The following is a 21,380-nucleotide window of genomic DNA, read 5'->3' on the forward strand; positions in this document are numbered from 1 at the left end:
GTATTAGTGGACCTTAAGAAGGCTTATGACTGTGTTTCGAGAGAGATTGGCTGGTAGTGTATGAGAATGAAGCAGATACCTGAAGTCTATATCAGACTTGTCCAGGGCATTTATGAGGGTGCTGTTACCACAGTTAAAAGGCCATGTGGAGAAACTGAACAGTTTCTAGTAAGAGTTGGAATGTCAAGGCTCATCACTGAACCCCTTTTTGCTTGCCTTGGTGCTTGATGCGCTTACAGAAAACATCCAGGTGCATGTTTTTGCAGACAATGTGCTCGTAAGTGGAAGAAGATGGAGATGCGTACTTGAAAGAAATGGCATGAAAATCAGCAGAAATAAAACCAAGTGTGTGTCTGTAGATTTGATTATACACTAAAGGAAGACAATGAGACTGTAAGTCTTTGGGGCCAGCCACTATCAAAGGCACAGAAATTCAAGTGCCTAGGTTAGATAGTACAGGATAATAGTGAACTCAACAACGAATTTATAAGCAGAACAGGAAAGGTATGGACTAACTGGGGAGAAGTGAGCGGAGTGGTTTGTGATAGGAGAGTGCCTATCAAATTGAAAAGTAAGATCTACAAGACAGTAATTAAGCCTTCACTTTTGTATGGCTCTGAATGCTGGGGGCTGAGGAAGAGAAAGGGGCAGATATTGAATACAGTGGAAATTAAAATATTACGGTGGATGCTTGGAGTTATAAGGGAGGACCATGTTTGGAATGAACAAATTGAGGGAAGTGTGAATGTGGTACCACTTCTAGGGAAGCTGAGGGAGTTGAGGCTTTGATGGTTAGAGCATGTGAAAAGAAGATCGGAAGAATATACAGGAAACGGTGTTAAACTAAGGGTACGTCTATACCCAGCCGCTAGTTCGGCGGCTGGCAATCAAACTTCTGGGTTCGACTTATCGCGTCTTGTCTGGACGAGATAAGTCGAACCCAGAAGTGCTCGCCGTCGACTGCGGTACTCCTGCTCGGCGAGAGGAGTACCGCGGAGTCGACGGGGAAGTCTGCCTGCCGCGTCTGGACCGAGGTAAGTTCGAACTGAGGTACTTCGAACTTCAGCTACGTTATTCACGTAGCTGAAGTTGCGTACCTTAGTTCGAATTGGGGGGTTAGTGTAGACCAGGCCTTAAAAGTGGAGGGTAAGAGAAGGGTTGGGAAACCTAAACCTAGGAGGATGTATGTCATAGAAAAGGATTTCATTAGCTGCAGCCTAGCCAAGAAACTTCAAGACAGTGGAATAGAGAAGAAGGACTCAAAGAGCCGACCCTATGTAGCTGGGATTAAGGCTAGAAGAAATGGATGGAGGCTGAGGACACGTGGCTGGAAACTGAAGTTTGGAGAGGCAGAAGAGAATTGCTAGCTGGAGAATGGGAGTGTGGATCTGGTCAAATAACATCGCCTCCATTTAAAAATGTGCCCATCAGGCCAGTGCTGAAGCCTTCTCCATCTGCTGCTCAAAGCTTTTCTCCTGCAGCTGCAGTATGTTGGCAACCTGACAGCACTGGGCAGAGAGAGCTTGAGAGTCATGTAAAGCTCTCTCCAGCTGAAGAGTGAGGTTTTGAGCAGAGCAGATATGATTATTTCCCCAGCCCTGCTCCAAGTCTCTTGCCAGTCTCTATTCTCTTCAAGTGCTAGGCAGGCACCTTCTGCCCTACATTTACTGTTAGTTTCTACTTGTAAACTGAGTGCTAAGATCTGATATGTCTAGAATTCTGTAATGTCTGAAATGTCCGTGCTTAGAATTTACGAGTAGAGAAATTGATGGGGTGGCAGGAGAGGGAGGAAATTGAGTAGCAGAGTGTAGTGGGCAAAGAGGGGGTCTTCCCAAAATCTCCCAGAGGGGAGCTATCGTCAATGCGCTCTTGGGATATGCACAGGAAGGGAGCTGTTCTCCTGCAGACTATGGGAAATCCAGCAGGAATCACTGTGTAACTGGAGCAGGGAGCTCCCAGATACCTGCATTGAAAGCATTCTGTGCCATGCTCAGTCTTGCTCAGCATGTTACCTCATCCTCAAGTGAGAATGTAGGCGAATGTCAGTTTGGTTTAAAGGGAATCTCTTCTCAGCAGTGCTAAGTCCAACATTTACACCTGGCTTTAAAAAATGTCAGTTCGGTTTTTTACCTAAAGTTCTTTGCAGAGCAATGGTTCTAGGAACGGGCTGTAAACTCAGTGCTGACAGGGCATTTGTGTTTAAACAATGAGATCCTTCAGCTTCCTCCAGTGATGGGAACCAGGAGATCAGTAGCAGCCTGGGCTAGTCCCTGAGACATAGAAAGAGAAAACTAGAGTACAAGAGAAGGAGCCTCAGGAGCCAGCTCCCATGGTGATGGAGGCGGGATACAGAGGGAACTAGCAGCAGAGAGTAACTCTGCCCAGCTCAGCATACTGGGAAAGGCACAGAAACCGCCTCAGTGGGGACAAGTGCATTAGGTCTAAACGTTTGCTTGGTCCCTAACCCAAGGGGCGAATGGTGTTTCGTGGCTGCATCCTTTTAAGGCCATGCCTACACTGCAGGCGCTACAGCAGGACAGCTACGGTGCTGTACCTTCGTCGCTGTAGTGCCATAGTGTAGACACTTCTCAGAGCAACGGAAGGGGTCTTTCTGGCACTGTAGGTAATCCACCTCCTTGAGTGGCGGTGGCTAGGGCGACAGAAGCATTCGTCCATCTACACCGGGGCGGGGGGGGTTGGCATAGTTACCGTGCTCAGGGACAGGAATTTTTCACAGCTATGTGGAGAAAACGTTTAAGCATAGACCGGGCCAAAGAAAAGCACTTGTCTGCAGAGTGGCACTGTGACTCTCGCTGAGGTGCTCCGTCATTGCAGGTCTCCTTTTAACCAGCAAGTGGTGGACTGAGTTTGCACCCAGGCCCAGACTCCCCAGGGGTGTCCATGACTCTGCTCGGTTAGGACTGAGGTTGGAGTCCTGTACTCAAGAGGGTGCTGTGGGTCTCTCTCTGTGGAAAGCTGCTGCAGGAGCATACACTGTTGCGCTGTTATTAACCAGGAGACTGGGTTGGAGTAGGGGTCCCCTGTGAAGACTCCTTCCTGCTTATGCCCTTTTCCAGCACCATCAGACATGTACTTTTTAGTAGTCAAGACAAGTGGGGGCTTAGAATCTGTTCACTGTTCAGTGGAAGGGCTGGGATCTGCAGTCCTGACCCCTTCCCAGAACTGGACCATGGGGCTGGAGCTGTCCCTCTTTGGTTTGGTCCCAGCTCCGCTCCCTCCCGGGGCAGAATGAATGGCACTCATCTCTGCAGGGACCCTGTAACCCAGATGGAGGCCAGATCACACCCAACACCTTTCCCTCCCTCCTGTCCTAGCCGTGGTCAGCAACCCCCCGGGGGGGGGGGGGGCGTGAAATTGGAGCATCCTTGAGGTGCTCCGTATATTGGCAGGAAGGGAGCAATGTTGTACACCCCTTAGTGGGGCTGAGTCTGGTGCCTCCACAGCATTCCCATCCCCAGCTGCCTTGGAAGGCAGAGAATGGCTGCAAATCCAGGCTGGCATCTCCTGCATGGAGATAACTGCCCCTAGCTGTCCTCGGGTGCAGGGTTGGGACTTGTCTCCTATCTGCCAGCTGGTCCAGTATGGGACGTCCCCAAATCTAGGTGTTCTGCCTCATCACTCATGAACAACTCCTGAACCACCAGAAAAGCCCTTCAGGCTTCTCACCATCCCACTTCTCCTTTTCGCCTTATGCAGGGGTTTCCTTGCCCTGCATTGGCCTCTAATGTTGTAATATCCGGTATAGGTCTCCTGGCAGCAGCACCCCATGTTAGCTTTCCCCTGTGTCCCCCTCCCTTCCTCTTTCTCTCTGATGCCCCTCACAACAGTACCCTTTGAGTCCCCCCAGAGCTCCCTCGTAGCATCCTTCCCTGCAGAGAGTGGTAGTACCCATCCCTGACTGGGCTTGCAGACCTTGTAGGAGGTTTGACGAGAGCCCCTCCCCCTTTAATTGCTGGTTTCTGTGTTAACAGCCACTGCTCGGGGCACCCCCAGTCACTATGGACACCTTCTTTAAAAGGCACTTCAGGAGGAAGGTGTCGTCGTTGGGTTCCCAGCGTGCCAGCGTTGTGTCAGTGCCCACTGGCAAAGCCAGGCGGCGCTCCGTGGTGGGCATGCCCTCGGCCTCGCTGGCACAGCGCCGCCGCAGGTCCAGTACCCAGCTGCAGAGCTTTTCCTGCCTGGGCTCCCCAGACAAGGGCAGCATGAGCCCCCGGCGTCGCTCCAGCACCACCCCACCCCACCTCAGCCCCAGGTTTGCTGTCCAGAAGAAGCGCGGGGGCCAGGTGCGCACCATCGATACCCAACTCATGGGCCCCTCCATGCTACTGGCCAGCCTCATCCAAGTAAGCGAGGAAGGGAGGCGGATGACCTGTGCCGAAGGCTCTGGATCCGAGTCGCCCTGGGAGGAGCTAAAGGAGGGCTGTGGCAGGGAGGAGACTGTCGCCTCAGGAGCCAGGTTGGATCGGCGTGAGCTGCAGGCTAAGCTTCCCCCAAGGAGCAGGCACCCTGCCCTGCACCCTATCGGCATGAGGTCTCTCCTGCAAGCTCCAGGCTGCCTGCGCCGCCGCTCCACCCACCTCCTGCCTGCAGATTTTGTGTACAGCAAGGCAGCCTGCGGGCTGCAGGGCTATTACCGACGCCTCAGCCAGCCACTGCTCTCAGGGGAGATCCCCAGGCCAGGCACTCTGCTCCCACCATGCAGAGCACGGCTGGCTGCCAAGAGATGGAAGGTTCCTGCTAGAGCCAGGCGGCCATCAGAAACCATATATGAATGCTTGGGAATGGAGCCTGCCTATGGCAACTATGCCAGTGCCTTCCCTAAAGCCTGGAGCCCCCAGCTGCTGTATGTATGGTGTTCCCAATGGGGGGGGCGGTCAGAGTGATAGTCCAGGCTGTGGCTGGGGCAGTATTGAAGGGAGCAGAGATTGGCATAGGGTGTCTAGCTTATCTGGCATGGGGTGGGGAAGGTGAGGGTATGGCTGACGCATTGGCATGGAGTACCAAACCCTGCTGGATCAGGGCAAGTGGAGGGGGGGGGAGAGGGAGCTGGAGGGTCTGCTTGGGACCTTGGGGTAGGATGAGGGAAGGGGCTAGCACAGGACCCTCTGCCAGGCCTAGCTGCAGCTCCCAGCCATATGCTCCATAGGTTTGTGGACTAGGAGAGGCCAGGGAGTCAGCGTCTCCATTTCCTTCTCCTCTGATCAAAGGCCAATCAGCCTCTTGTCCATCTGTGTGTGTCTGATTGGCTGCTGAGTTTGTTTTCAGGCTGTTTGCAGTACCCCTGTGCTTGCTGCTTCTCCCAGCTGCTGGTGCCGGGTGCAGGCGTGAATAAGGGATCATGAGAGGGGATGTTTCTGGGATGGGGGAAGGATGTGTCCAGTTTCTCCAGTTGGCTTTCTATGCCCAGCTCCACTGGCTGCTGGGCTCAGAGGCTGCACAACTCCCTGCCCTGGCAGCTACTGGAAATGGCACTGCCATGGTGGGAGGGGTCAAAATCTTTGCTAAGGTTGTCAGTCCCAGGCGAATGGCTGCTGACCTGGAGACAGCGAGAGCCTCTTGTGAGCAGGGGCTGTGAGCTGCTTCCCCCACTTCTCACCGCACTCCGCCTCACTTCTGCTGGCTCTCGATTCTCTGTCCATTTGTGACATTCAAGTGAGAGGGGGCATCTCTGGGATGTCCCAATGTCTTCAGGAAGAGTCCCCACCCTTGTGACCTTTGCCCATCTTTGGGAAGAGGGGCTACTCCCACCAGGTCAAGTCGGAAGCTTTTTGTGTGTAATGTGATGCCCCTGAGTGGGGCATCAACCCTCAGGGCCTCTGGATCTAAAAACATGAGCGTCTACTGCCTGGGCAAAACCCAGATCTGTAACTCAAGGGCTCTAGCAGACTCCCAAGCTACTCTGTGGCCCAGTCACCACTAGAGGGGCATACTGTGTAGGTGTGGCTTGTGAGAGCCTATATCTCACCACTGCAGGGAACCTTACACCATGAGGATGAGCTGGTGATGCAGGAAGGTTGGATATTGCCCAGCCTGTCATTATAGTGAATTCAGCCTCAGCCCAGGTTTCTGGCTTTGAGTGATACTAATGAACGATGCTCTGCCCCCCTTAGCCTCTTCCTTCTGAAGAGCTTATGATGCCTTGCGTGCATTTATGTTCCCGCCTGTTTTTATAGCCACCCCTCCCTCTTTCTTCCAGGAAAGCCATCGCCAAGTCCGGCCTCCAGCACATGGTAGCCCAGCCGAACCCCACACTAGCCCTGAGGAGTGAATCAGAGAGGCAGATCCGCAGCACTGTGGACTGGAGTGTAGGTTGCCTTTAATTTTCCTTGGTGCTTGGGAGGGGACTCTCTGATGTTACAGTGGCTGACTCGGCTTGTGGCCATTCCCAGGAGGAGGGCCATAAGGCTGTACCAGGTGGCTCCTGTTTTGACATTCGTAGCTTGTGGCTAGCAGCTGGTGCTTTCTGATGTTGCTGGGTAAAGTGCCTTGATGCTGGGGAAAACAGACAGTGCATTCGCTCTCATTCCCCACTGCTACTACGCAGCCATCCATTCTGCACGTGGGAATGGAGACCTGGTGAGTGGTGGAAGGCACTGCTCTCCTTGTCGGGGATGCACAGACAAAGCTGAACCCATTGTGAGCTGCATCCTCAGAGGCCTCGTGTCCTGGTGCAGGGTGGGGACAATCCCTCTCTACAACTGTGGGGAGACCTAGCTGGGATAGTGCCTTCTGCTCTGGTCCCCTCGTCCCCAGAAGCCTTGTGTTTGGAAGCTGAGAGGGGATGGGTCTCACCTGCAACACTGTGAAGGGCATTCAGAGAAGAGCAGAAACAGTCAGGGGGCTGATGGGATTGACCTGTGAGGAGAGATGTGTCCAGTTCAGCTCAGCAGTGCGTGAGTGGAGCCGTGACAGTCTGCCAGTAACGGAGCGAGGGGTGCAAACCTCCGGATGGGACACTGGGGCTGAGCGGGTGACGGGAAGTAAGGGGGAAATGTAAGCTGAATCTCAGGAAAACTCCTTAGCAATGAGGTGAATTTGCCCAGGAGAATCCTCTCCCGGACAGCCCCATTGTTTACAGCTAGACAGGATAGCATCCTACGGGCAGTACTTTTACATTTCTGACATGTCTGGGCCATGGTGGGAGCTTTGGGCAGGTTTTCTGGATATGCCCTGGCTCTGGAGAGTGGGCCTCTGTGCAGCCTGTGATCACAGCGGTGCTCTGTAGCACAATGTATTGTGGATCTGGGATGGTCAGCTGGGATATTCATCATGTTGGAGGTGACTGCTGGGATCCGAGGCCAGGTCCTGACAGTGAGGGGACTCTTGTTGCCCATTGGAGAAGTGCAACGATATCTCTTGTGCCTTCCAGGAAACTGCAATCTATGGGGAGCACATCTGGTTTGAGACCAGCGGCTCTGGGGATTTCTGCTATGTGGGGGAACAGAACTGTGTGGCCAAGATGCTGGTAAGTCAGGCACTGTGACCCCGTTGTCAGCTCGGCTTGGTCTAGATACAAGACTGCGCTGCCACCTAGTGGAAAAACCTGGGGATCCCTTTCTGCACTCAGTAGCCTGGCATTTCTCAAATGCAGCCACCAAGGTCTTTTCTTGCCCCCACAGCCTGCTGGGTGGTGATAGAGGGAGGGGCCCAAAGCAGCAGCCCCTCCCCTAGGGCTGCCATCAGTGGTTGGGCCTTGCCCCCCTCTGGGGAGATAGCCAATGTGAGTTCCCCACTTTCCCGGGGGTGGTGGGGTCAGGCTTCAGCCTTGGGGTGGCAGGTTCCACCCATGTGGCTTTGAGCTCCATCCCCATCCCCTGTGTGTGAGGCTTCAGTCTCCATTCCCTGACTGCGCGGTGGCAGGCTCTAGCCCCAAGCTTAGCCCTCATCATCACCTCTGGTCCCCGCTGCTTCTCCCATTGCCCCTGGCCCTTGCTGCCGCTGTACCCACCTTCCTATCCAGGGCTTAATTTGTCCCCAGGCTTGCTGGAGCTGAGTAAGTCTGCTGTGAAAAGTGATATTTGTATATTAGTTATAATATCACTTTTCACAGCAGACTTACTAGCTAGCCAGTCCCCCCCCCCCAAAAAAACAACAAGAAATGCAGAAGAAAAAAAAAAAAAAAAGACAAGAACATGCTAAGCACCTTATTTGTGTTTCTGTTCTGTTTATAAAGAATAGAGACAACTGTACATTATTTTTATTATTGAGTCTGCAAAAAAAAACCCACATAAATAAATTACAATGGTTTGGACATGTGTATGTGCATATTTATTGAGTTTTTCCTAAAATTGAACAAGTATTTTAGGAAAAATTGTTAGAGCGGCCACCAGCAAGAGTTGGTGGCCGCACTCTGAGCCCACCAAAAATTTGTTGTGAGAACCCCAGTGGAAGTTCTCAGGCATTCTGGGGTCCAACAAAGAAGGGGTTAACACTTGTGGGGCCAGTGAGGGATATGGAAAATGTTCTGCTCTAGATTCTGCCTGCTGCTAATGCTGCTTTGAGTCTGGAAAGTTGCTGCATCTGAGCTGGCAGCAGGCGCCAGGGCCTCTGGGTATCTCCGTGGCTAGGATCCAGCTGGCTGAGTTGATAGAGAGTTTGTGAGTGGCTGTAGTGACCCCAGTTGCCCCAAGAGATAATTTAATTCCAGAACTTTCCAGGAAGGATCTTGCAATAAGGAAGAACCAAAAAGTGGAAGCCCATGCCCTGCAGTTACATGACTGCAGGCTGGGCCGCCCATAGGGGCAACGCCCTTGGAGACGCTGCAGCCATCCCTCTCTAAGTACAGGTTGCGTCCAGCTGCGAGTGCTGGGGTCTGAGGATGGTGCCCATCTGATGGATGTTCATTGGTCTGGGTGAAATGAGCTTGGGGTCACAGCTTGATAGGCAGCACCAAAACTGCCACAGGTGGCAGTGATTGGCTGCCTGATGCCAGTGTCAGAAGAGATTGAGGAGTGATCGGCCAATGGAGAGTGCCTTCGCCTCTTGCCCCAGGGCGGGGCTGAGGCAGGCTGAGGGTCGAGCATTCAGATCAAGGGAGGAGGCTTTTTACCTGCGGTGATCCTTATGGCTTCCCATCCTGTAGCGTGCTGAGCTGCTCGCTCTCAGGAGTGCCCGCCTCGGAGTGGAGGAGGAGTTAGTGGAGCTCCAAGGCTTCCAGAGTGTAAATAAATACTGACGTTAACATAGGGACTTTTCCCTTTTTCAGCAGAAACCTCTGACCAGACGCAAGTGTGCAGCCTGCAAAATTGTAGTGCATACGCCCTGCATAGAACAGCTGGAGAAAGTGAGTAAAGCCCAACACAGGTCGCTCCTGGGCCTGAACAGCTGGTTACCCCTTACCTGGGCAACAGCATGGGGCCAGCACTGAACCCCATGTGCTTTGGTTAACCATTGTCGTGACAGGCAGTTGCCTCCTGAGGGGACAGTTTAGTGGGGAAACAGACTTTTAGCAGATCTCCTGGCATTTTAGCCCCAAGGGCTGGTGAATTGTTCCTTTGGTAGGGGGTTGGATGAGGATCCCAGATAAGCATCAAATGTCCCAGGAGGCTCCCAGGCCTGCCACATTGAACACGACTCCAGTAGGTTTCTTTTAGTAGATGGTTTCACAGATGCCTCTCTTGTGTGTGTTAAATCTGCAGATAAATTTCCGCTGCAAACCTTCCTTCAGGGAGTCGGGATCAAGGAACGTTCGGGAGGTGCGAGACTCAGCTGGACTGCTTGCTGTGTTTGCCAGGAGGAAGTCCCGTCCCCTTCTAGTTTGGTGGCAGAGGGCTCAGGGTGCTGGGGAAGCGGCTTAGCTTGGTTTGTTGTGGAAGCAGCAGAAAGTCTGGGCATTTTCAAGTGTGGCAGGAGCCCCTGAGTCTGTGCTACCTGTGAAACCTCTGGGCACTGAAGGGGCACGGTCACCCATCCTGTGGGGCATTTCTTTGAATGCACCTGCACGGGATTGGTGCTAGTATGGGGCGAATCTCAGATCATTCAGGGGCAGATCCGCTTCTGGTCAGTCAGCTGCTGATCTGCATTCTCAGAACCTCCTGGGCCTGCGAGGCTGGGCCAAAGACACCTCAAGGCCAGCCTTTCCCAGGAGGAATTTCAGCCCATCTGGTGCTGGCCCTGAGAGAATGAAAGAACAGTTGAACTTTTGCAGGCCTCCTGGAAGGTTGTGTGGAGTTCGGGGAGAAGAGCTGGGTTTTTGCTCTATCGCCCAGCCCAGTTAGCTGCACTTATTGCCACAGTACCTGAACTTGCCCCTAGTTAACTCTTGTGCACCTCTCACCTGTGGGGACTCTGACTTGTATGTCTGTTAGGTCCTATCTACTTCATCTCTCCCAGCCAGGGCAGGATTGTCCCCTATAGTCTGTACTGCATGGCTGTGTCCAGGCCAGGTTAAACGTGCACTGTAGCACTTTAAACCATTTCCCGTGTGGTGCCCCTTGCTGCCATCTCTCCAGTATGCCCTACAGTGCGACCCAGGAAGGAGTAAATGGCTGCCTAGCACCGCTTTCAGGAGAAACGCAGTAATGCCCCCTCAGGAGCTCTCCTGCAAACCTCTGTGCTGCAGGGGTGTGACCAGCAACAGCACCCTGTGCCTTCCCTAGGGATGTGGAGCTCTCCATGGTGCTGAAAGGTGGGGGTGGAGGGAACTGGAGAGTATCCACACAAACTAGTCCCTAAGGCAGTTCCAAACTAGCAGACATGTCCAGAGGAGCTTTTGGTAGGACGTAGGCCAGGGATCTCCATGGGGAATACGCACACCTGGGATTCACCTGAACAGCTACTGCACTAGCTTTTAGATTAGAAGCACCCAAGGATCTCTCCTCTGCGGTCTCCATAGAGAATCTAATCCAATCTGTTTCCAAGGTGCCCATCGTTATGGTATCTGGGCTCTCTTATCCCTCAAACTTACCTTACCAGCTTTAACCAGGATATAGGGGTTAGATCCCAGACCTTGACGGTGCTATAAGGAAAGCACCCTCCAGAATTCATCATTCCAACCACTGTACAGTAGGAAGCAGAACCTAGGGAAGGAAGAATAAACAAAGGTGTGAATGCATGGACAGCAGCTGTTCGGCAGCAAGGGGGGCAGAGAGTGCTCTTGGACTAAGCAGCAAACTCGGACTCCCCTATGCTCCCCACCCTGTGCTTCTTCCTTCTCCCCTCCAGATGGAGGAGTAAAATTGGGGGGAAGAGAGAAGAAACGCTGTGTTTAAACAGACGCACCACTTTTCCCCCTCCTCACCACCCAGTACAAGCTGGGGGAAATGTACTGCCTCCTTCTTCCATCTCTCCCTAAAATTACTCCCCTGGTTGGGGAGAGTGGACATGCCATCCCGGTAGCTGTTAGGGACCAGCACTGTGCTTGGCGGTCCCCTGTCACAGAACGAGCTGCCCCTGCCCCACGGGGCTCCCAGGCTCAGGCACAGAGAAGATGGCTCTGTTTGAATGACCCTCACTCTGTTGTTGCCAGCGTGAGGAGGCGCCAGTTCAGGCAGCACGTGCTGGCTGACTATCGCCATATGGATTTAGCTCCACTCATGATTAAGTTGGACTGCTGGGAGAACAGGGTGAGCAGAGGGAGCTTGGAGGAACTTAATTTCTCTCCTCAGTGACTGATGTGGTCTGGAGCTCAGCAGTTTCAGCTCTTTGCCTTCGTCATCTGTGTTCAGGGCCGCAGGTGTCTCCAGTGTGTCTTCTGTGACCGTGAGCTAGGTGGGGCATCTGTTTTCCATTCGGCCTGTGGCAGAGAAATGGTTTGCCATGGGGGGTGGGGGACAGCGTGGATTCACGGCATTTCTTTTTCTGATTATTCGTCATAATTGTGACACTTCCCAGGGTACCCAGGGCTGTGAGGCACCTCGCTGTCACCTGCCGTTAGGGTGAGGAAGTCTTGTCTGTGCCTGCTGTGTGTCAGCTCCCTGACTCCATCAGCTTCCAGCAACACAAACACTCCCCTCCAAGCTTCCGCAGACCTTATTTTCTCTCTGCAGGTTAGCAATAGGCACCCTAACCTCCCTGTCCTCCAAGCATCCCCTTTAGAGTCCAGCCCCTGCTCCACGGGACGCTCGCAGAATTACCAGGCCTGCTGTCCCAAAGCTGACTACACAGCTCTGCTAAACACACAGCACTTACACATATTCCCAGTGAAAACAAGAATACATTTATTATCAAAGAACAGAGAGTCAGGTGACAGTAAGAATATTGGAAACAAATGGTTACGTATAATACAAAATCACAATACCTTTCTAGAGACTAAACGTAATGAACAAGTTACCCTCCTGTCTAAAGAAGCTCATCTCACCCACAGTTCTCTCCAGCGTTTTCAACCAAGCCTGGTTGAGATTCCTTTCTCATGATGCAAACATGCCTGGGTGTTCTCTTTGCCCCCCAAATGTACCAGAACAAACCTTTGACGTGCACCTCACGATAGGGTTTCCGCCTCCCCTCCCCACATGGGTTTCTCCTCGGGGTTGTTGAGAGCAGCACTGGAGGATAAGGCACCTGGCATCTCAGTCAGGTACCCTGTGTCTGGGCTCTCATCTCCCTGGCCTCTCCCAGAGCTGAGTGCTCGTGCTTCTGAATCTCTCCAGTGTCTGGGCTGAGATGTTCCATGGGGCTTCTGCAGTATCCTCTTGGCGCTAAAGAGATTACAAAGGAGGATTCCATTCCGTATGGGCCACAGAAGAGGCCAGGCCACTGTGGGTCCCAGCCAAGGAGTGTGCTAACAGGATCAAGTCCGTACTTTTCTCTGCGTTCTCTTTGAACCTGGCCCTTGTGTTTCCGTTTAGCCCATAGTCGTCCGGCATCACTGGGTGCACCGGAGACGCCAGGAAGGGAAGTGCCGGCAGTGCGGAAAGGTGAGAAGGGCTGAAGAAAAGCTGAGGTTAGGCAGGGAAGGGGAAGGTGGTAGGTGTGGGGAACATAGAGAGGAACCACTTGGAGCAGGATGCGCACAAGCCCTGCTGGGAGGGGGCAGCCCCCTCGCAGGCAGTGATGCTACCATTCCCCATACTGCCGCCTACTGGCAGCACAGACAGCACTCCCTCAATCCCCACGTCCATCCAGTCATAAGATTTCCACACAAACTGATTTCCCAATCTGTTCTGGAGGGACCCCCCAGGCACCTTTGGCTGGGTCCTTGCCCTCGGGTCCGGAGATACTTGTCCCAAACATGTTGAATTCCCTCATGCCAGGGCTGTGGGTAGGGAACTGTCCAACTGAGACCTGAGCTGCATTGGCTGCAGAAGGACTCTTGTGGCTAACATCTGCCGTAGCTGGGGAGCTGCTGTTCCTCTTCCTGTGCGCCCCTCGCTGCACTGCGGCGAGTTGTCAGGAGCCTCACGACCCGCCTCCTTCCCTCTGCAGGGTTTCCAGCAGAAGTTTGCCTTTCACAGCAAGGAGATTGTAGCCATCAGCTGTTCCTGGTGTAAGCAAGCGGTGAGTGCAGCCCTACTCTGAGTTAATGGCCTAATGACTTCTGATGGCCAGGTGCATTCTGGTGCAAGCTGGAAGCTCCCCACAGCTGCTGCTCCTGCTCCATACCCTGCAGCACCTCTTACTGAGAGAGGCTGGGATTGGAGTAGCTGGGAGCGCCTCTCACAGCCAGGGTTCCCGCCCTTTTCCTGCAATGCCTCCTGTTGGGAGCCTTCACATTGTTAGGCTCCTGCTGCATTTCCTACAGCGCTCCCTGCTGGAGGCAGAGGTGCTGTGAGTGTTCAGAACTGGGCTTCCCAGGCCAGGCTTCAGCAATCGAGTGCTGCGTTCTGTCTCCCTCGCAGTATCACAGTAAGGTGACGTGCTTCATGCTGCAATGCATTGAGGAGCCGTGCTCGCTGGGGGCTCATGCTGCTGTCGTCGTCCCGCCGACCTGGATTCTGCGGGTCCGGCGCCCCCAGGTGAGTCGCTCCCTCAGGCTTCGCTCCTGTTTAATTAGCAGCTCCTGCTCGACTGGCAGCTGCTGACATGGTTTTTCTCCTTTGCTAGAATACACTGAAATCCAGTAAGAAAAAGAAGAGGACGTCGTTCAAGCGGAAATCCAGCAAAAAGGGGGCGGAGGTCAGAGAATGAGGCCTGTGTTGACTGGGAATTGGCGGGGGGGGGGGGGGGGAGGGGGGGTGGGGGAGGGAGGGTGGGGGGGGGGGGGGGGGGGGGGGAATGGGAGTTGGAGAAGGAAGATTGCTGGTCACAGGGTATGGTCTGAGACATGGAGCGGAGAAAAATGAGGTGGAGGGAAGGTGCTGGGATATGAGGGTCATTTGCAATTGTACGATATCTCAAAGGGGTGTTTAAAAAGAACAGAAAGGCTGGCATGTGGATCCCACTCTCACTGGAGTGCTAGGGCCCTGGGGGGTGGATCCTGCTGCTGCCCTGGGGGCTGGGAGGGTGGATCCTGGTGCTAGGGCTATGGGGGGTGGATCCTCTGCTGCCCTTGGGGCTGGGAGGGTGGATCCTGGTGCTAGGGTTCTGGGGGTGGCTGGAATGTTCAGTAGTTTGTCTCCAACTTCAGACCTTAGTGTCTTTAAATTTCAGTTGCAGGCAAGAGCTTGTGTTTCCCCATGTTTATTGATGGTGTTGTGGTGTCTCTTGCAGGAGGGGCGATGGAAACCCTTTGTCATCAAGCCTACGCCAGCCCCACTCATGAAGCCCCTGCTGGTGTTTGTGAACCCCAAGAGTGGTGGGAATCAGGTAGGGACATTTTCTGACATGTTCCTGGATAGCCAGCTCCATGGAGGCCTTGCATCCCAACTGCTGAGAATCCAGCATGTTTGGTGATGTCTCAGCTGCAAATACAGAAGCAGCTTACTCCCTGGCATCTCCTCTTGAGGCCAGGCCTTGCCTGACTACCCAGGACTGCAGATTCCTCTCACCTCTGTCTAAGGCTCTGCTTCCTCCCTGCCCCCCACCATCCCATTGGGATTGTCTGTATACTGTTTCCTGAAGTCTTTCATCCTTTTAGGGAGCCAAGATCATCCAGTCCTTCATGTGGTATCTCAACCCACGACAAGTCTTTGACCTCAACCAGGGCGGCCCCAAAGAGGCGTGAGTACTGACTCAGGGAGCCCCATCCCCTTCTCCCACTGTCTCCTCCAATAGGAGCTTTGGCCCCTTCTCTTCCAGCTGGCCGCTAGTGAGGGACTGACGCTCTAGGAAAGGCCCTTGGGAAGAGCTGTGTGGCTGGACACCCAGTGCAAGTTCAAAGCCTGGGAAGTGTCTCTGGGGACTGATCCCATTTCACTTCCCAGTCAGTCCTGGCTCCCTTGTGTTTCCAGGAGGAAGGATGGCCGAATGGTTAAGGCACAGGGCTGGGAGCCAGACTCCTGGGTTCTATTCCCAGCTCTGTCACTAGCCTGTTCTGTGACCTGGGGCCAGTCCCATTCCCTCTCTACACCTGCGTTTCTCCATCTGTACAATGGGGATAATAATCCTGGCTTCCTTTTCCAGGGGCCTGTGAAGATAAATTCATTACACTGTGTCAAATGCCGTGAGGCTCTAGGGTGAAGAGAGGGGTCCAGGATTGTGACTCCTCTAATGGACCGCCTGAGAGAGGAACCCATTGCAAACACTGGCTGGTGCATTCCCAGCTTCGAGCGTCTCCGTGATTCTCCTGCCTTTCCCTGATCCCCTCCGCTTTCTGCTTCCCTGCAGGCTGGAGATGTATCGGAAAGTGCACAACCTGCGGATCCTGGCGTGTGGGGGGGATGGCACGGTGAGTGACTCTGACCTCTAAGTTGTCAAGGGACGTGGCTGGTGCCTTGATCCAAACCCCTTGCCCTTCCAGGAGAGGTGGCGGCTTCCTTGATCTAATCCAGAGGTGGGCAAAATGGGTCCCCCAAGTTCTATAATATGGCTCACAGCCCCCTGTGACTACAGGTCCCAGCATGCCATGCTCCATCTTCATCTCAGAAGCTAGCTTTGTGGGCTACATCTCCATACTAGAGATGAGGGTGGCTGCAATGGTCTCCTTTTGATGCCATTTAGGTGCAGCCCTGGAGCTCCTGACGAGTTGCTGGCACAGCCCTGAGCTGGGCAAAGTTTGGGAGCCAGAGTGAGTTCAGGCTTCCCCCGTCTATGCTGTCTGCAGCACTCCTGGAAGATTAACTCTCACGCTCCCAGTGTAGGTTAGGTATAGAAAGGGGCTGATCAGCCGTCGGGGCATCTCCTGTAACGGCTGGAGAGTGGGGCGGGGGGCAGTCTCCATATCTTCCTCGTCTCTGGCTCTTGGTAACACTCTCTACCCCCTCAAGCTGATCGCCCCCTAAGGCTCTGAAGTAACCAGCTGCCTGTTTGGTGTTTGGCCAGGTGGGGTGGATCCTCTCCATCCTGGACCAGTTACGTCTGAATCCCCCTCCTCCTGTAGCCATCCTCCCTCTGGGGACAGGGAATGACCTGGCCAGGACTCTGAACTGGGGCGGGGTAAGTGACTCAGGGGCAGGGGGCGGAGAGGGGTACTTGCCCTGGGCGGGGGGGCTCATAGGGCCCTGGTACTACTGGCTCCCAAGCTTGGGCACAGGTGGTTGGAGGGGAGGAGGGGTCTGAGCTGTGATGGCAGGACAGAGGTTTGGTGTGTGGGAGAAGCGGAGCTAAGCCCCCGGGGTCAGGGTTGTGTGCGTGGGGGAAGCTGAGCTCTTTTCTCTGGCGTTGGGAGCTTTCCCACTTGCACTCCATGCACTGCCATCTTGGAGCTGGGCACAGTGTGCCCAAGAGTTCCCAGCAGAGGAGGTGAGTGCAGTGAGGGGCGGGTGTGGCTGGACGTGGTAAGGGCTACGTGCTGGAGGTGTGGAATGTGGCATAGATGCCACAGGGCTGGGACTGGCCTGTGGCTGGCACATGGGGATCCCTGTGGTGTATGCATCACCCAGAGGCCTGGTTTCTTCCCAGATCACCTTTGCCCCCACCAATGACATCAGCTGTAAATAGGAATCCACCCCCTTGGGAGAAGTAACTAATTGTGCCACCTGGCAAGCCGCTGTGGTGGGCTGGGAGTCACTGTGGAAAACACCCACCGAGACGGAGCCTTTTAGGCTGCAGGTTACACAGTGACAAATCTCGGCCCTATGTACCCTGTGTTCTCCCCACTCTTTGCTCTGGGGCACCTGGCCCTGCACACCCGCTCTCCGGTTAGGGGAGCCAAGTTGGGTGGCTCACTGAGCTCCGCCTTGGCCCATAGGGTTACACGGACGAGCCCTTGTCAAAGATCCTCTCTCACGTGGAGGAGGGAAACATTGTGCAGCTCGACCGCTGGAATCTCCAGGTGGAGCCAAACTCCGAGGTGAACCCTGAGGAAAAAGACGAGACAGCCACAGACAAGGTGAGAGACACACAGAGCTCCTCCACCATGGGCCAGCATTCTCCATCTATCCCCAGCTCAGGCAGCACTCGACTCCCCAGGGAGTATTTTCCCCCCCGTTTCCACTTTCTCTCCTCGTGGCTCAGAGGCCCCTCCCTGCATCCCATCTGGGAGAACCTGCCCCAGGGGCTAGTGGCAACCAGAGCTGGCCCAAAGGTGCAGGTCTGCAAGAGACTTGGAGGACTCGCTGCAAGCAGAAGACCATTTCTTTGGCTCAGATACCCTGAGAACAGCAAGTGTCTCAGGGAGCAGAGATCGTCTGGCTGCTTGGTGAGCCAGCAGTGACCCTGTAAGAAGGGGGACTGAGCAGCTGGAATGGGGTTTGGTGGAGAGGAGACGTCCCTGCTTCTCTGGAAAACCCTCTCTGGGGATCCTGAAGGTTCCTGGGGAAACAGGCCCCAACCCCTGGTGCATTTGGCACAGAGAAAGCATCCGCTGACTGCAGTTGCCACCCTGTTCCACCCTAGGTGCTGATCTGGGCTGGACACTGCATCCCCGCTGCCTGTGTGGATGCTGAGCCTGGGCTGAGGGCTGAGCATGGATGTGCTCAGGGCAGCAGAAAGGGCTATTCCATCCCCCTCAGTATATCCCTCATTCAGGCCAATAGCCGCCTCTGTCTCAATTACTCCCTCTGCTGGCAGTGGCCCCTGTACATGGCTAGTGAAGTGTGGTCTCTCCCTTGCTGTAACCCTACATTCCTAGCCCCATGTCTGGTCACCACGGTTCCCAGCCTCGGCCTCCTCTTTTTCCCTTTTCAGCTTCCCCTCGATGTCTTCAATAACTATTTCAGCCTCGGCTTTGATGCTCGCGTGACACTTGAGTTCCACGAATCTCGAGGTAGGTGGGGGCTGGAGTAGGGCTGGCTGGTGCTCTCTGCGCAGAGCTGGGCTGCAGAGTGGGAGAATCTTGGGGTTTAGAGGGGGGGTGAACAGGGGAAGCAGGTTTCTAATCTGGGGGTGCCCCCAGCTTGGTCAATTGAAATGCCTTTGTGGTAGGGAGATGGCAAAGAGAGAACCAACTGGGGAGAGGGTGGGGCGAACTGACCAGGAAGAGGGTGGGAACAACCAGATAGGGGAGAGGAAGCTGCAGAGAGTGCGTGAATGAAGGTGCGGGGAGGAAGAAACCAAGGCATGTGGGAGAGGCAGCTGGCGAGTCTTGGGGGAGGCTGGTTAGTGAGCCTGGGAGAGCGAGGCTGGGGCGACAGGCAGCTGAGTTGCTCCTGGCAGTGAGTGAATGACACTAACGTCTGTCTTCTTTTTTTTTTTTTTTTTTCTTTCCCTAGAGGCCAATCCAGAGAAATTTAACAGCCGGTTTCGGAATAAAATGTTCTATGCTGGGGTGAGTGTGTGGGACTCCTTGGAGAGGAGCGATGTCTGTCTAAGCTCCAGCTACTCTTAGAGATTTCGAAAGCTGCTTTCTCTGGGTAGCTACTAACGGGGTGTCTGAACTATAAGGACACAGCTCTTTTAATCTCCCCATCAGTATGTCCCTCCAGCCCCATGATAATTGTTTTAGCTCTTCTCTGAACTCCTCCCACTGGCCTTCTTGTACTGAGGGGCCCAGGCCCAAAAACAGTGTCACAGACAGGACCCCCCTAGACCTGTATTAGAGGGTGATTATCTGCTTCCTGCCCTTGGATGAGGTCTCTGCATAAGCAGTCCCCAGGTTGCATTAGCCTTTGTCCAACCCTATCGCAGTGCAGCCCCCTGGCTAATTTGTTCTTCCCCTTGCGTCTTGGCTGCTTCTGCTTCCCAGAGCTGTCCATCCCATTGAGGATCTGGGTTTGGGGGATTAGCTGTGTTACCCTAGACTGCATGTCATATTGTTTCATGCCCTCTCATAACTGCCTCGCACTGAGGAGGCTGGTGTCTTGCTCCCGTATTGGCCCCAATAACTTTTGTTTGGCCGTATTTTCTCACAGCCAGAGAATGAACTTGCATTCCGTGCACCCAGTACTGCATCCCACCTGGAGAAGGAGGTGCCCTAGCCCTAGATCACAGCTGCTCCTGGAGGCCCGGCCTGGACATGGGGGGGTTGCAAGTTAGGACTGAAGTCCATTGTCAGAGCTGGGTTATCATGGGGTGCGTCAGGTCAGGAGTGAGGAGCATCTGCAGCACTGTATCAGGAGGGGGAAATCTGCCGAAGGTGCAGTGAGGCCTGGAAGAGGATTTGCCCAGTCTCAGGAGTCTCGGGGGCTTGAATTGAGACTCAGTAGAGCATGAAGGGTCCATGCGATCCAGCTGCTGCTCAAGGACGCGGTCTCCAGGCACTAACCTTGTCCCTTGTGTTGGCAGACGGCGTTTTCCGACTTTCTCACGGGCAGCTCCAAAGACTTAGCGAAGCACGTCAAAGTGGTGGTGAGTGTCTGGAGAGGAGGGGCTGGGATCGTTCCCTGGGAGCGGTGGGGATTGGTGAATCCAGGGCATCATTCCTTTGGGGTAACAGTAACTGGTACCGCAGCGGCTGAGGCAGCTGTTGCACTATGAGGGACATTCCTTGGGTGTTGTAGGGCGACAGCTCCCACTCAGAAGGCAATGAGGAGTTTATTCCCCCCAGAGTACTAGGGCTGGGCTGGGCCCTTTTCCTGCAGACACCCTAGGTGTCTGACTGTCTGTCCGTCCGTCTGTCTGTTTTCAGTGCGACGAGACAGACCTGACCCCCAAGATCCAGGACCTGAAGCCCCAGTGCCTTGTCTTTCTGAACATTCCAAGGTGAGTGGCTCCTGCACCCCTGGATGCTGAGCTGCTCCCTGCCCGGTGTTTGAGGAGCCCCCCTGTTGGTCCCAGGTGGTACTCTGCTCCCATTGTCTCTCTGCAGGTACTGCGCGGGCACCATGCCGTGGGGCAACCCTGGGGAGCACCATGACTTCGAGCCCCAGCGCCATGACGATGGCTGCATTGAGGTCATCGGCTTCACCATGACATCCCTGGTAAATCAGCTCAGCCACTGCAGCAGGCAGGGGAGCTGCAGGTTCTGGCCCCGTTGCCCTGCACGCTGCCTGACCCACAGCTCCCGACCCTGCGACCTTGACTTGAAATCCAGCTGTGCCTGAGGGCTCCAGGCGGCACCCATCCTCTGAGCCTGTGGGACCTTCCAGTCTGCAGCCAGAATGGCTCAGTGTAGTCAGGAGCAGGACCCTGGAGGTGCACCCCCCAGGTATAGCTTTGGGGGACCTCTGCCAGGAACAGCGGAGCCTTGTGTGCAGGACAGCAGAGCAGCCTTCCCTAGAACGCTCCCCAGCCTGCACCTGGGTGGCTAGTGGTAGGAAAGAATTCAAACACCATAAGCCTTGTTTGCTGGGGTCTTTGTGTGCCTCTGCATCCTCTCGCCTGCCTCCCCACCCAGGGCCTCTCCAGAGCTGAGACTCCAGCGTGTGCTGGTCTTTGTGGATTCCTTCTCCCTGGGGACTGAGCTGAGCCCCTCCAAGCTCAGTTTGCTTGTGACTCCACTTGGTGTTGGATGCTGCTGCTCTACGGTATGGCTGTGAGCCTTTTCGCCACAGGCAGCCCCACTGTAACCCTGGTTCTGTTTGCAGGCTGCCTTGCAGGTGGGTGGACATGGAGAGCGGCTGCACCAGTGCCGGGAGGTAATGCTCACCACATCCAAGGCCATTCCTATGCAGGTGGACGGGGAGCCATGCAAGCTGGCAGCCTCCTGTATTCACATTTCCCTGCGCAACCAGGCCAATATGGTGCAGAAGACCAAGCGACGCAACTCCATGCCCCTACTCAATGAGTACGTTCACCTGGCGCAGGGCAACCCTGGGGGCCCCAAACCCAGCTACTTGTCCAATTTGGATCGGTTCCTCGCCTCCACAGCAGCAGGGCATGGGGTGGTACCAATCCAAGAGGGCATAATTCAACCATTTATTCTGGGTGGCCTCTCCCGGCTCTTCACACTTCACAGTTGCCTCCAAGAGGCATGAGCAGGGAACCTTCCAAAGGATCTCTGGGCAACACTGGAAGGAGAGTGAGAGGAGGCTTGCGTTATGGGAGCCATCCGCTGCAGAAAATGA

The 21,380-nt window shown here is 54.5% G+C and overlaps 1 protein-coding gene across 6 annotated transcripts in view; it reads left to right on the plus strand.

The window, feature by feature from the left end:
- Nucleotides 1-21,380, plus strand: part of DGKZ (diacylglycerol kinase zeta) — an 80,690-nt gene that overhangs the window by 37,164 nt on the left and 22,146 nt on the right. For 4 of the 6 annotated variants that reach the window (XM_024214818.2, XM_029911449.1, XM_029911451.1 and 1 more), the window contains 19 exons: nt 6,218-6,326; nt 7,391-7,486; nt 9,227-9,304; nt 9,660-9,716; nt 12,807-12,875; nt 13,384-13,455; nt 13,797-13,913; nt 14,002-14,073; nt 14,608-14,703; nt 14,975-15,057; nt 15,664-15,724; nt 16,318-16,431; nt 17,186-17,326; nt 18,124-18,202; nt 18,648-18,703; nt 19,660-19,722; nt 20,003-20,076; nt 20,183-20,294; nt 20,901-21,100. In XM_024214818.2, the coding sequence (XP_024070586.1) occupies nt 6,218-6,326; nt 7,391-7,486; nt 9,227-9,304; nt 9,660-9,716; nt 12,807-12,875; nt 13,384-13,455; nt 13,797-13,913; nt 14,002-14,073; nt 14,608-14,703; nt 14,975-15,057; nt 15,664-15,724; nt 16,318-16,431; nt 17,186-17,326; nt 18,124-18,202; nt 18,648-18,703; nt 19,660-19,722; nt 20,003-20,076; nt 20,183-20,294; nt 20,901-21,100 (1,749 nt within the window). Of the gene's footprint in view, nt 1-4,376; nt 4,865-6,217; nt 6,327-7,390; nt 7,487-9,226; nt 9,305-9,659; nt 9,717-12,806; nt 12,876-13,383; nt 13,456-13,796; nt 13,914-14,001; nt 14,074-14,607; nt 14,704-14,974; nt 15,058-15,663; nt 15,725-16,317; nt 16,432-17,185; nt 17,327-18,123; nt 18,203-18,647; nt 18,704-19,659; nt 19,723-20,002; nt 20,077-20,182; nt 20,295-20,900; nt 21,101-21,380 lie in introns of those variants that run through there. The other 2 variants (XM_029911447.1, XM_029911448.1) reach the window with 1 other exon arrangement.

The sequence above is a fragment of the Terrapene carolina genome, unplaced genomic scaffold, assembly GCF_002925995.2.
Source record: "Terrapene carolina triunguis isolate 2854851 unplaced genomic scaffold, T_m_triunguis-2.0 Scaffold96, whole genome shotgun sequence".
NCBI classification, from domain to species: Eukaryota; Metazoa; Chordata; order Testudines; family Emydidae; genus Terrapene; species Terrapene triunguis.